The sequence below is a fragment of the Corvus moneduloides genome, chromosome 3 (genome assembly GCF_009650955.1).
Source record: "Corvus moneduloides isolate bCorMon1 chromosome 3, bCorMon1.pri, whole genome shotgun sequence".
In the NCBI taxonomy this organism is placed as follows: domain Eukaryota; kingdom Metazoa; phylum Chordata; class Aves; order Passeriformes; family Corvidae; genus Corvus; species Corvus moneduloides.
Window position 1 is genome coordinate 36,881,423 of NC_045478.1, and position 15,286 is coordinate 36,896,708.

General features: G+C 37.9%; 1 protein-coding gene across 6 annotated transcripts in view; it reads left to right on the forward strand.

Moving 5' to 3' along the window:
- The first annotated feature begins 775 nt into the window (after window positions 1–775).
- DOP1A (DOP1 leucine zipper like protein A) overlaps window positions 776–15,286 on the forward strand; it is a 61,990-nt gene continuing 47,479 nt past the window's right edge. For all 6 annotated transcript variants that reach the window (XM_032104917.1, XM_032104920.1, XM_032104923.1 and 3 more), the window contains exons 1-3: window positions 776–858; window positions 11,915–12,106; window positions 13,206–13,387. In XM_032104917.1, coding sequence (XP_031960808.1) covers window positions 11,969–12,106; window positions 13,206–13,387 — 320 coding nt within the window. In that variant the 5' untranslated portion in view covers window positions 776–858; window positions 11,915–11,968. The remainder of the gene's footprint in view (window positions 859–11,914; window positions 12,107–13,205; window positions 13,388–15,286) is intronic.

A 15,286-nucleotide genomic window follows, 5' to 3' on the forward strand; every position in this document is an offset into this window, starting at 1 on the left:
TTCCAATACTGTCTATGTGGGCACCCATACACTTTTGTGTGTAGTAAGGATTCAAGCATACTAATCACAAGAAATTTTAGAAAATTCCTAATATAGCTACTGCTAACATAAACATCACATCATAGGATCATAGACCTGTTTGGGTTGGAAAGGGACTGGATGGGAGTTTGCCTCTTCTCCCAGGCAGCCAGAGACAGAAGAAGAGGACAAGCTGCACCAGGTGAGGTTAAGGCTAGACATTCAGAGGAATTTCTTCACAGAAGGAATGTTTAGACTTTGGAATGGGCTGCCCATAGAGGTGGTGGAGTCAGAGTCTCTGAAGGTGTTTAAGGAAAGACTGGCTATGGCACTTAGTGCCATGGTCTGGTTAATGTGGTAGCGTTTGATCATAGGTTGGACTCGATGATCTCAGAGGTCTTATCCAATGTAATTGATTCCGTGATCTTAAAGATCATCTCGTTCCAATCCCCGCTGCTATGACCAAGAGCACCTTCTACTAGACCAGGTTGCTCAGAGCCTGATCCAATCTGGCCTCGAACACGTCCAGGGATGGGGCATCCACAGCTTCACTGGGCAACCTGTTCCAGTATATTTTTCTAAAGAACCACCTGCCTTTCATTTTTACCTGCGCTGTATTTGGTAAACTCAGTAAATACCAGGCAAAATAAACGAGCACACGCACTCACACAGAGCCTGCTGCGCGCCCGCGCACTTGCGCCCGCGTCCCGCCAGGGGGCGCAGCGCGGCGGCGGCTCGGCGGGCGGGGCGGGGTGGGCGCGGCGCGGGGCACGCCGGGAGCTGTCAGGGCGGCGCGGCGGTGCCGGCGGCGGTCGGGCTCTTCCGGCTCGGGTCGCTCAGGTAACGCCGCTCCCTCCGCTCCTTCCCCGGGACCCTGGTGCGGGCAGGCAGCGCGGCCCGGCCACGGCTGCTGCTCTCCTACCTCCATCCCCGTCGCCGCGCCGGTGTTGGGGAGGGTCCGCCCCTGAAGCCGAGCCGAGCCGGCCCTCTGCTCTGCTCTGTTCTGCCCTGCCCTCCTCTGCTTTGCTCTGCCCTCCCCTCCGGCACCGTCGTGGTGGGCGACGGCCGGGCCGTACTGGGCTGTGTGCGAGGAGCAGGTGCTGAGGAGCCTGGGGAGACCGGTTATAGCCTGTTAATTGCTCTGCATCAATTAACCTGTGGCACCTGTCCATCCTCCCCCTCCGGGCTCTGTCCCCCCGCAGCGTGGAGCGCGCCCGGGTGGGTTTTGGGGTGCGGAGCCTCTCCCCGCGCCCGCACCCCGGCAGCAGCCGGCGGGGCCTGGCTTCGCCCTTCGTGGTGGAGCTTCTTCAGGGAGCTCTTCCCGCCTGGGAATGAGCTTGGCGTTGGGCTGCCAGGGCCGTCCTGCTTTGACCTTGAGCGTCCAGGGGGCTATGGGCCTCTTTTGGGTCAGATTCCTGGTTGCTGGAGTTACTGTGTGTGGTGTTTGGAAGGATACATGGGACATACGGCTGTCGCTGGTTTGTGTGGTGCAGGGTTAAATTTCATCTGTTGATGCAGAGATGGCCTTAAATCTTGTAATAGCAGTTTGAAAAGCATAAATATATGACAGCTTCTGGTGTTAAGTGTTTTTTAGAAATAATATTTTCATACCTCTGACAATAACCAGAGAAGCCTAAACAATTTATCTCTTTAAATGACCTAAAATATGTTAGATATGAGGTGCAGGTTTTGATGAGCTTATTCTGGGTGACTCAACCCTTGTGTTTTGTTGCTGATTGCAAGAACCCTTTCACTCCTGGATTTGCTTTCAACATGCAGTAATAGTGAAAGTGTTACGGTTCTCAGGTTAACTGCAGAATGTTACTGATACCTGAATTCCAGCTATAGGAATGTGAAGAGTTGGGAAGACTATCTAAAGAGTAACAGGCTAGATGCTTGCAGGTAATAAGGGGGCACAATAAAAGGTTGAAAATCCTAGTCTTTTCATTTTGCTGCCACGGCTTGGCCTGTCTTAGGTACTTAGGCAGGCCTGGCTATCAAATTTTCTCTCTTTGTTTGTGTTTTTTTACTTTTTTTTAATGTTGGTACCTTTTCAAAAACAAGGTGGGATGCAGCAAACCTTTTGCTAATAGTGTGATGCCTAAATATTGTGATTATCCAAAATGTACAGTCATTTTCAATATAGCATCTATGAATGTCATGGGGGGAATGTCGATTTGGAAGCAGGCAGAATGTTTACAGCATAATTTGTGGTTTTGTTTTCATCGACATGAGAACTGGCACTTTTGGAAACAAAGCGGATTGTAAATGATATGGGGAGAGGCTGCATTTCTAGCTTACTGAATGTCTTACTTTCCCAACTTGTTGGTAGCACCTGTGACAGTAGATGTTTAAACAGCATCTTGCAAAGAAAGGTTATCTTATGTCTTCCATCAGTGGAGTGGCTGTGCATTTGAGTGGATGGTTATGTTCACAAGTTAGGCCATGCTTATTCTGGCAGTGCTTTTCCTGTGTAAAATTACTGGCATGCTATGCTGACTATTAGAAATGCTCATCGCAGGCACAGCAAGCTTGCAGTGTGGCTGGGTGCCATGGTTCAACCCCAGCCAGCAACCAAGCCCCCTTCCCCCACCTGCGGGACCGGGGAAAGAATCAGAAGGGTAAAAGGTAGAAAACTCATGGGTTGAGATAAAGACAATTTAATAGGGAAAACAAAAGCCACACACACAAGGAATGAATTCAGTGCTTCCCATGGGCAGGCAGGTGTTCAGCCATCTCCAGGAGAGCAGAGCCCCATCACACCTAGCAGTGACTTGGGAAGAAAACAAACACCACCACTACAAATGTCCCTGCCTTTGCCCTTCTTTGCATGCTAAGCATGATGTCATGTAGTCTGGAATACCCCTTTGGCCAGTTTGGGTCACCTGTCCCAGCTCAGTCTCCTCCCAACATCCCATGCACCTCCCGCATGGCAGTACATAAAGGAGGAAAGTAACCCTGTCCAGCAATAACAAAAATATCTCTATATTATCATTATTTGTGTTTAGCACAAATCCAAAACACAGGCCCCTACCTGTCACTGTGAAGAAAATGAACTGTACTCCACTGGTGTGAGGGGGCTCCACCTGTAATTTCCTGGCATTATTATCTTTTGAATAAAGAGAAGACACTTGCATGTGTTCATCGATGGCTTAGTGCTCTTGACCACAGTTCCTGGTGTCTACCTTTAGTGTCTTCTTGCTTAGCTGGGATTGACTGCTTGGGCTGGGCTGGCTGGCTGAAAATGCTTATTTTTCTTTTCTTTTCTTTTCTTTTCTTTTCTTTTCTTTTCTTTTCTTTTCTTTTCTTTTCTTTTCTTTTCTTTTCTTTTCCTGTATTATATTAAATCTGCAGTGTGTAGAAGAGAACCAAGAAGAGATATGAAGTATGTTGTTAATGTTTTGAAAATGATTGAGAAAAATAGGAGATGGAAAAGACACCACACTAAGTGATACCTGCTAAAGCATGAAATAGAAACATTGAAGTAATTCGTCTGTATGCACATAAACTGTCTTCCAGATTAATAACCATGTTGCTCTGACTTGTAGCTGAAACAAAGCTGAATGATAAATAGAAAAAGTAAGTGATATCTTTCCCTCTGAGAGGCCAGGGAGAAGAAACACTGCAGGATCAACCATTTTCTCCCAATAACTGAAACAAGAAATGAAAAGAAAGCACCGAAGAGAATCAGTAAACAGTTTTACTAGTTAACACATTCCTATTTTTATCAGAAACTTGTAGTTCAATATAAACCTAAAAAAAAATCTTAGAAGTCAAGGAATGGTGCTTTGCTTAACTAGGTTTTTAACTTGCAGAAACTATAGGGAGTTTAACCTTGTATTTATGTCCTTTCTGGTTTACTTCCGAGGATAAGGAGAGTGAATGAGTTTTGGTCCAGGCACCATTTTCAGAATAGTCAGAAAGGGATTCTGCTTTACAAATTCCTTTGAAATCCAGCACTAGAACTGGGAAACCAGATGCAATGTGAAATGTAACCACAATCTAGATAATACAGAGATATATGCATGGCATATGACACTATTTCAGAATTAAAATCAGAATAAAGTTATAGAAATTAGTTGAAATTTGAAATTAATTAATTCCTAATATCTTAGAGCTCAGGACATAATAAAAAAGGAAGATGCACAAAGTCTTGCTCAAAGGCATTGTATTAGGTTATCCAAGTAAGGTAATGATAGGGATATGAGAGCTTCTGAGATGCCGTTGTGAAAAGACACATCAGGATTGTTTGGAGACAGACTGTTAAGCCCTCTTGAAGCTACATATTAGAACAATGGGTATGGATAAATGAAAGGCTATTGTAAGCAAAGAACAAATGAATAAATTACCAGGCCACTTTTTTGTTGTTAATTTGGTAGATTCGTTGTTAAACTGTATATCAGAATATTTAAAGAGAAGTCTCAATGTGAAGGCACAGCATTGCCCTAAAAGCAAAGCTTCTCTCTATACAGAGTACTGCAAGTGTAATGTAAGACAGTGAACCTCATCTGAGTCCTTTATTTTTGTGTAGTAAGCTGAAAAGTATCCTGAAGTTGGCAAACTCTCCTTTAAAACAAAGTGTAGTACAAATACAGCTTTAAATGAATTGATACTGGTTTGAGTTGATTTCATTGTTATGTTTGCTATGGCTTTTTTGCTGTTGTTTACCTATTTCTTTATTTTAACTGTGTTGCATATTAATTTGACTTACTAATTTGACAAGAGTTAAAAATATCCAAGGAAGAAAAAGAATACCTCAAGGTAAGTCTCCTCTCAATAAACGCTTGGAAAAGAAAAGCTAGCTAGTTAAAAAGGAATTGTTTTCAGAGAGGGTATAGGGACCATTTGAAGGCACAAGGCTGAAACACACAATAGTGAAAATAAATTACAGTTTATTTTAGGAAGCCTGTCCTGTTTCTGTGCTCAGGCAGCTGGAGAGAAGATAACTATTTGAAGTCATGTACTTATCAAGCACTGCTGAACAGGGAAGGCAGTGGCCCCAGGTCCAGTGGGTGCGTGTGGGAGCTGGGCAGTTCTGCTGTGGGACTGGGAAAGCACAAAGCTCGCAGTGCTCACGGTGGTGCAGGAGCCACAGGGAGGGTGCGGCTGCACTCGCACCAGAACACCCTCGTTCTCTCTGTGATAGTGCTTTTTCCAAACCACTGAACTTGTGGTTACCATGGATGTAGCTATGTCAGGTAAATACTTTCCATATCCTGTTTAGAGTAATCCAAACAGCCTTATTGCTAATATTCAGTCTCAGGATCTGTTTATGAAGGTGGAAAAACTGCTGACACTGTATGATGTTGCAGATTTGATTGTGGATAGCTGAAAAAGGCCCTCCCAATTCAGGGAGCAAGCCAACCTTTTTTTGAGCATGGCAACAGTTTCTTTTGGTCCAGGGAGCGGTAGTTGATACACTGTATACAATGTTACACTTAACTTCAGAGTAAGGATTTTATGTTTCTGTTTGGCTCAGCATTGTGGAAATGACTGGTGACTCCAGGAGGTTGTAGTTCATATTCTAGTGGAAGGTGTCCCTGCCCATAGCAGGGTGGTTGGAGCTAGATGCACTTTAAGGTGCCTTCTAATTCAAAACATTCTATGATTTAAAAAAAACTTCTTAAATACTTGGTGTTGTTCAGATGTCAGATGGGAGAATGAAATGAAGATGATTTTTAAAATGTCTTTAACCAAATTGTTTGCAGTTCTTTGAGGAATGCATTGCTGCCAAAATTTAAGATTTAAGTTGTGCATAAAGATGGTAACTGTATGAGCTGAGATGAGATAAAGTTTAAGGTGGTAACACTCTGAACACATATCAAATGAGCACAAGGTAAATTCTTGGTGTTTTGGTTTAGGGTTTTTTTTCAAATGTGTAATTGAATAGAAGGGAAATAGTGACCAGTTCTAGATTTAGATTGAAATATTGGATGTTCAAATACGTTGGTGAACAAAGGGAAGAAGGTGACAAAAAAAGTATTTGAAAGTGAATGTTGAAGGATAACCACAATTTCAAGGGAGCATTTTCCTGTTTTTCTGTATGTTGTATTATTCTGACTTAAATTACCATCTGTTTTTTAGTAAGACATGTTAGATGTTTTACATAATTTAGAATAAGAAGCGAGGCTATCTGAAACTTTCTTGGTTTTTGGACATAAAATGAATATTGATTAAGCTGTAATTTGTTACATAGATAACTCAGCAATCATTTGTTGTAAGAAAGGAAAATATATAGGGAAGCATTATTTTAGTTAATGGTTGACCTGAGTTGTAAGAAAGATGCAAATCATCATCTTTCATTTACTGAGTGACATAAGTTTAGATCTGTGAAATCTGAATATTTGATTTGGTCTCATGAAGAACAATATTTTAAAAGTAGAGACTCCAGTGTAAGATTCTGGTATTCATGAAGTGCAGAAGTACTTAACTCTAGAAAAGATGATGTCTATTATACTTTGCCAGAAACTAAGATAATCCTGAGCAGTATGCAGACAGCAGTGCTCAAGGGCTGAAAGAAGAGGAGTCAGTAGTGTTCTGATGGTGAGTTTGAACTCAAATCAAAATTTCAGTCCAGTATATCAAACTATTTTGTAGTTTACCTGTTAAATATTGAGAAGCTGTAATAAAATAGAATTGAGTAGAGGGGTTAAAATGTTACCTTAAACTCAGTTTTTAAGAGGCAATTGAAAGAGACATGTATTTGTCAATGAGAGTGAGAAGTCTTTGGTCACTTTCTTCTCCCCTCTGACAAACAGATAGACATAGATTTGAATTTTATTTTTTTTTTTTTTAATTTCAGAAAAATTATGCTCTAAAGCATAGCATATTCATTTAGGGTTTGTTTATAATTATACATTTGTTTTCTTAAATAGTAACTAGAGCAGTTGAATCCTTAGAAGGCTTGTTGTACGTTCCTTATGAATTTTTAAGCTTGTTACTTGTTCCTCTTTATGAATTCATGTCTGGTGTAAGTCACACTTTGGAATACTGTACGACAGGAATAGTAGAAAGAACATTTTACATACCTGATGTACTTGCGTCAGACTGCGCTCAGTGATAGACTTAGGTTTCTTCCAGTCTTTTTTATTTGAAGAAAATGCAAAATAAGGAAAAATGTACTCAGTTTCTTTTTACTGACAGTTTGAGTTTTTGCATAGTAATAAATAATAATCTTGTTTTGTGGCTTCATAAGTAAGGAGGTTGCACATCCAGTTGGGTACCTGATCTAACCTCTGTAGTACAAGCCATAGATTTTCTCTAAATTAATTCTTGTTTGATATGAGAATCATTCTCAGGAAAACATCTTGTGTTGATTTAGAAGTTGCCACTACGGGTAATGCACAGATTATTATACAGATTTGATTGGATTTAATTTAATTTTGTCATGAAAGAAATTTGAACACCTAAAGCAGAGCTGTTTTTTTCTGTGGAAAAATATTATGTGCTATGTCCACTTGTGAATATGACTAGGTAGAAAAGTGTACTGAGAAGTTATTAATCACAATATTAAATCTTGCTAAGTGCTGTAGACTGTTTCAGGATACTAATGACATAGTGGCTAATTATAGTTAATAATACTGTTAGGTGGGGTTCTTTTGTTTTGTTTGTGTAGTATGGGGGAGATTCTTCTTTCATTTTTGTACTGAATAGCAGTTAGCCAAAATAACAAGCTCAAATGGTTCTTATTCTTCAGAAGACATTAGAGATTCCTGTTTGAAAAATTCTGAGTAAGAGGACTCTGTGGAAAGTCAATCTAGAAACAGAGTAATTAGCTGTAATTGGAAAATCTTTATCTGTGGTTATAGAAGAATGTATGCATTTCCTACATTTGAATTTTATCTGAAGAGTGTGGTGTGGGATTTGCAGTACTTATTTTGCTATTCATGTTGTTAAATGCTTCTGAGGGGAAGCAAAACATAATAAATTACCAAATGACAAGGCTTCTGTTTTCCATGTATTCAAATCTGTGTTTGTATTGAGTCTATTTAAATACAAATGTTTTTCTGGAGATGCTGGCTTAATATGTGGGCACTATACACAGCTTAAAAAGCAATAGCACTGCAGTGGAATTAGAATTTTTTGTCATCTACTTTTTAATTGTCTACTAGTTCTTTTACTGTGCACCCCATAGCCACCCTTGAAATGCTAAACAATTTTTAAAACGCCTTGGAATATTGCATTTCAAAGCAGAGACCCTGAGGAATTCAAAGGAGCAAGCTTGTGATCTCAGATTCTTACAGTACTTGGAACAAATCTTGAGATTTCTTGAAGCGACTTGATGTATGCAGATTTGTGCTCCACAATCAGCCACTGGACCTGTACCAGTATTTCAGTATTGCAGATTGGTGTGAAGCACACAAATAGAGCAATTATCTGAGGCTTGAAAAATGTAAGAGTGGAATAGTAGCAAATCAAACCTGAAGAGGAGTTTTGGGGTAAAACAGATAAGGGAGAGACTATGAATCAAGTCTTATAACCTTGTGATTAAATGAAAACAGAATCTAGATAAAGCTGCTTTTATTAAATTGATTTGATAAAGCTACTGTTCTTCTCCACGTTAATTTGGCTTCAGTGAAAAACATTTAGAGCCTCTTAAAAAAGTGAATAGTTTGTGTTGATGTGAGACAGAAGGTGCTTAGGTACAAAAGTTATGAAGAATGAGCACTTGCTGTGGAAACACAGCTGAAACCATATTGTTTTAACGTGAGTTGGAGGAAAACCTGTACCAGCTCATCTGTGAAGGGAATTGAAAGCTGCTCTGGGAGCACACTGTGCACAACCCCAGCAAAAGAAGATCCACAGCCCCAGACATCTTCCTTGTCAGTTGTGCAAAGACTCCACGGCCATCCAGGTGTACCCGGAATTGTGTGGTGTCTGTATTTTAATCCCCACTAGAAGGTGAAGTAGAAGTTAGTAAGTTTCAGGACCTACTTCTTCAATCACTTATGATTTAAATATAATTATATTAAATTATTTGAAAGTGTATAGTACATCTTAGGTGGTTTCTTCCTCATTCATAATAAGCTTTCTGGTGGGGCAGAAAGCATATTTACTTTTCAACATCCATTTAAAAAGTCCTGGCCACCTGACAGGTCAGTGATTGCCTATGTCAGACTCATGAGAATGGTTTAACCTTCAATCTGAGATGATTGGCTCATCTCATCTGGTATACAAAAAGGGGGAAAAAAAGAGCAAGGGATAGTGCTCTTCATATGTTTGTTTCAAAAGAGAAACAAAGAACATTCCAAGGAAAGTTGGCCTTCATGCCAAATGGTGATTGTGTAATGACAAGATAAATGTTCTATTCTGTGGGCTGTTTGATGGTGTAGCAGAAAACGCTATTTTTCAACTTTTTTTTTGATCTATCAGATTTTATTATTTATCTTGTTTTTTTAAAGTAGTAAACCATGAAAGAATAAGGGTGTGATACTTATAAGGAAATAGACACTACCAAGCTTCACACTGTATTGAAATACCAGTAGTAAAATCAAATGTTGTTAAATCTGCATTTTTATTATAGATGAAGAGAACAGGAAAGTGTTGATAAGAACACATGATAGAAACATGAAAAGATTAAAAACTACATTTTGGAATGTCTTCAGACTAAACAAAAAGAAAACCATAGTAAACAAGTTTATTTTTATGTATAAGAACTAATAAATGGTCATTCCTGTAATTTTAATGATTGTAGAATAAAAGTAGTCCAAGGTTTATAAAACAATTACATAACATTTACATAATATTCTTTCTGGGTGCCTCACTTACTATGGCTACTCATGATTTGTTTAAAACTGAGATTTCATTTTGGGGAAAAGTATGCAAGAAATTCTTTGCATAAATTCTTTTTGCATAAAACTTTTTTTTTTAAGATAGAAAAATGAGACCATAACCATAGAGTAGTAAGAAAATAGAGTATGCTTTTTCTTCTCTGTACAAAACTTCATAATGATTAAATTTGCACAGCCACTGTGCAGTAGACTTGCCTAAAAGCATAATTATTCCGTCAAAGATGTTAATATGTTTTGTTTTTAAAAGTAAGAGATTGTTCTGATTAGTTTCTAAGTCTGAGAGGAAGCTACCTATGCTCTGCCTGGGCTTGTTTAACCTTTGATAATCCTTTATCAGACCAGTCTCAGCTTTCAGGTCTTTCAAGCACTTGAGGAAGACAGAGCCCTGTCTTCCACTCAGCCATAAGTGGTTGCATTTATGTTTTAGCTGGATGGAAAAGATTCTGATGGTTTCTTCACTTGGAAAGAATTATTTACTGTGTGTCAAGTTCTTTCTCCATCCATTGTGCCTGGAAAAATTTGAGTTGTTCTGCCTTTATGGGTTGGTTCTTTCTTTTTAGTGTTAATACTTTATTTCACTTTTGGAGATCAGACTCTGGTGGTTGTGCGACTGTCTTTTTGAGAAATCTGTTGGCATTTTACAGCTTTTTCAGAACAAGCCTGATCTCTTTTTGGGATTTAATCCAAAAATGGTTATTATAAAATGAAACATGAAATGTTTGGGTTTTTTTTTAAATTAAAAGTGGTATCTAAGTGCTTTACACCAGTGGGATATTGTGAAATCTATCAATCTGACACTCAGAACATGGTTTTTAAATAGTGGTTTGCATTTCTGTTCTGTCTTGGAGACAGTCTGTCATTATTAGTCTGCCATCAGAATCAACAGTGCAGAAAGCTTGTAATTTTTGGCCTTTTTATTCACTCCTTCCATCCAGCTCTTTCTTTCATTTTGTCTGTCACTTGTTTTTCTTTGTTCTTGCAACTTTCCTTATCATACCTGGAAGACAGTCTGATGGATTCAGCTTCTTTGTACCTGTCCCATGGTTTGTTTGGATTGTTCAGTCGTGCTTCAGCCTGCACTTCTGCACACAATTTTCTTCCCATTTCCCTTTAATTTGAGACAGAAGAGAACAGCATCTGCTGAATGTGAAGTCTCTTCTGAAGCCAAGTACAAAAGAGATCTCAAAAGGTCTCCCCCAATAATACCCCCATTAAAAGGGGCACCAAATCTGCTTTTTTCACAGATGTGGTATAATAGAATACCGTAGGATTTCTCGCTGAGTTGTATTTTCTTGGGGCTGAAAATAGCCTTAAAAACTCATTCCTTTTAAAAGGTTATTGAATCTCTGTTATAAAAAAAAAAAAAAAAAAGGTAGTCCATGACCTATAAAAGTACAGGGTGATGTTTCTGGAACTAGAATATTTTAATTACTTGGTGTAGACTACCACGTGATGAAAATATATGGAGCAAATTGCAAAAGCCTATGATTACAGAACTGTAATGATTACTGGTAAACATGTCCTTTTGTTGTGCCTGGATGACAATAATATAAAAAAAAAAAGTAGAGTTGCATCTCTGCATTAGAGTAGCAAGTCTTGTAAAAGGTAGTGTTGATACACAGAAGTCCTCTTGAATAGTGTGTAACTGCTGTATGTATCCTTCAGTCTTATCTTTGCTTGGAAGTGTTTCAGAAAGATTGGCATCTATTTGCAGAAAGGCTGGTTTGTTGAAAGGTGGGGATTTCTGGTGATGGGCCCAGAGGAAGTAAAAAAGAAAACGAAAAATCCCTTTGTTGCATTGTTTAGAACAAGCATTGCTTTTTGGGAGAGACAATGCATTAATTTTCTAGGGATTTTTGTTTGGCTTGTGATGTGATTTTTTATTATTTGTTTGGGTTTTTTAGTAGGACTTGATGTTGGACATGTGTTAAATATTTGTTAATATTTGTTTGCAGTTTGTTAGATTTGTTTAGGGTTTGTTGTAACCTGATTTCAGATTTTTTTTTAGTGTCTTTGAGGAAAATGTAGTGCTTTTTATACATATTTTAACAATATGTCTTGGGAACAATGGTTTCAGGGCTTTTTTTCTTTTATATTTTGAATAGGTAATGTCGGTACATGAATTGCAAGCTAGTCTCTAGTGGGGACACCGTGGGAGGATGAACACAGAGGAGCTGGAGCTGCTGACTGATTCCAAGTACAGAAACTATGTAGCAGCTGTTGACAAAGCACTGAAGAACTTCGAATATTCCAGTGAATGGGCTGATTTAATATCAGCACTTGGGAAGCTAAACAAGGTATGCCTGTCAGGTGCTCTTGAAAAACATTCAGGAATTGCAAAAGGTACTGGTGTAACAGTACAGAAATGCAAGGTTCCAGCCATCCAATAGTCTTGCAAATATTTCAGCAGTCTGAGCCAAATGTTGGGTGTGTGTAAGGAGCAAACAAATCAAACACCTTTCTAAGACCTAGAGTTGAACCCTTTGTAATTGTAAGTAAAGGGAGAAGTTATTTACATTTCTAGTAGAAATAAATGCATAATCTCTTTTATTAGTCACATTTATTTCTAGTATCATTCAATGTTATGGAAATAGTGTGAAAAATAGTAACTCATGTAGGTATCAGCAGTAGTTTTATGAAGCATAAGTTCTAAAATGAGGCTCAAATCAATGGACCAAAGAATGTTATCATTCTGATTCATTCTAACAGTTAAGTTTAATGGGCAATATCATTGTAATCTTTTATAGCAGTTTACAAATGAATATAGATCCTGATATCCATGTTTTAGTCAGTTGCATGTGTTTCTAGGGAGCCCCACTTAGGAAAATGACGCCACAGTTGGAAGTGGCATATTTATTTTGTATTAACTCTCATTTCTTTCCTTTTTTTTTCTTATTTTGATTGTAGCAGTTCTTGCTACATGTTTGTGCAATGTGAAGGCTGTGGTTTTCCAGTCCTGAAGTGATTACATAGTTTCAGACAGTGGTAAAGTTTTGTATATGATCTCACTCTATGACATTCTCTTAAAGCTATCCCAGACTCATGGACCCACAGTTGAATAGTCCTCTTTAAGCTAGTGAAAATGGATTTTATCAAATAGAAGTAGCAATTTTTGTCCTCAAAAAGAGGAGTAAATGACAAATGGACAAGCTATAGGCAAGAAGCCCATTGCAAGTGAAATTTTAAATGCCTTGGCAGTTTCACCTATCAGAAGTGTACAGTGAAAAGCATGGCAAAGAAAAAGCTCCACCGTACATTTTAATAGGTTTGGGTTTTTTTCTTGTAACCTACGTTTGTGTGGTGACTTACTGAACATGTTCAGGAACTCCTTTATAAAATGTGCATTTGATGTTTAACTTCTTTTGTGCTGTTTTTCTTAATGTGCTGATTTACCAGGTGCTACAGAACAACGCCAAGTACCAGGTAGTACCCAAAAAGCTGACGATAGGCAAGCGCTTGGCACAATGTCTTCATCCGGCTCTGCCGGGAGGGGTTCATCGGAAGGCACTTGAAACATATGAAATAATTTTCAAAATCATTGGACCCAAGCGCTTGGCCAAAGATCTTTTCCTCTACAGGTACAGTATTTTAAACAATTCCGTTCCAAATGCGTAGTTGAGATCCTTTTGTTTTCCTGTATTTTATATTAGCAGTATTATTTTGTTATATAGCAAGAATCAATTAATCAATTTTTTTCCCTCATGTTATTGCTGCTTGTCTAGTACTTTTCTTCTGAATATTGTATAATGGAAGATAAACATATCACCTAAATTTTTGTTAGGAACTGACTTCAGTGCAGGAAAACCTGGAATTTATTATTTTTTCATTGAAATAAACAAAGTTTTCTGCCTGTATGTTTAGTAATTGAAATGTTAACATTTCATTGTGTTCACATTACATTTTTCTATTTTAAGTGGTGTTGGAAAAGAATTTGAGTATAGTTTGTTACAAGAAACTTTATCATCAATTTAACAGAAAGATTTGTCTGTTTTGTTAGAATGGGGGGCAAGTGCACACTTTTTCTCAGTCTCTGGAACTGATGATAATGAAAATGAAAGATAACCTTGGAAAGTTAAGTTTAGTCAGCATATACTGGTTCCTAAACCTCCTTGTGGTTTTTGGTTGGGTGGGATGAGCAAGACATTAAGTTATTATTATATAATGCATAGAGGGGAGTATGCACACTGTCACACACGGTTCTTAATCTTTACCTATCCCTAGAGATTAAAATTTCTACAGTTAGAGAAATAGTGGGATAAAATAGAATTCTGTTTAGGTAGAAAAGGTGTGCATTAATGGTTGGAAGTAAATTGTATGCCTTTCCATCAAACTCTTCTGTCTTGCATTGTCATGATGTTTATATGTAGTTACATTGAGGGGGGAGTGTTTAAGTTCTGTGTTTCCACGTTTTAAAAGATACTGTGAACTCCTAGATCACGTTTTTTGCTTGTACAGTGATTCAGTAGCTGCAAGATATCATTAACAGTAAGTTCTAGGGTAGTGGAAAATGCTACTTTGTATAATCTAACTAAAAGCTATTGTTACTGCTGCTTGGGCAAAGGCAGACATTCACATTAAGGCATTATCAAAGATTCCAGTATTTGTCATGAAAACAGAATGCCAGTGTCTGAACATCAAATCTTGAAGTATGAGCAATAGCCTTACAAAGAAAGACTGTGGGTTAGTGGGCTGCTTATTGAACAAAAAAACATTTTCTGTAGAAAAAAGAAGCCAATTGACAATGGTAAAGGACTAGTTCTGCTAGACAGATAAAGGCAAAAGTATTTTTTACCAAAAGTTTTGTATTTTGGAAAGAGTTTTGTAGGGATTTTTCTCTAACCTGGACAACAGCCTGTCTACATAGATTTTTTTTTTTTTTTTTTTTTTTTTTTTTTTTTTTTTTTAATAGTAGATTTCTAGGTGTATACTTTAAGAGCCTGTTCTTAAAATTACGGTTTTTTACTGTTCTTTGATTTCTTCTTCATATGTCAGGGTCTTCTAACCTGAATCCTCAATGATTTTGAAAATTGAAGTTGTGTTCAAATGCCTTTGATTATTGGCACAGTTTGCAATAATTTATGATATTTAGTAGCAATAGCAAAAATTATTTTAGTATCTATGTAGCTTCTCCTTAGGAGATCACTTTTATAACTTCCATGAACTTACATTCAAGTAAATTCAGAACATACTTCCAGTGTTTTCACTTCTTTACATGCTGTGTTATGAACAGCATTACAAATAGGGTTTATTGTTGGTTTTAGAATCTGTTTTCAGACTGAATTTCTGAAGTAAATATATACTTTGATGCCACTTAAATATGCCAGTATAAATGTTTAAATGTCTTAAATTTTACCTCAAGGTTACTTGCTGAAGTAAAACATCATGATTTTCCTTTCAGAAAATTGTTTCTATAAATTTCCTCTAAATTTCCTCTTATTGTTCTTATCCAGTCTTGTGGGGTTTTTTAATAAGTGCAA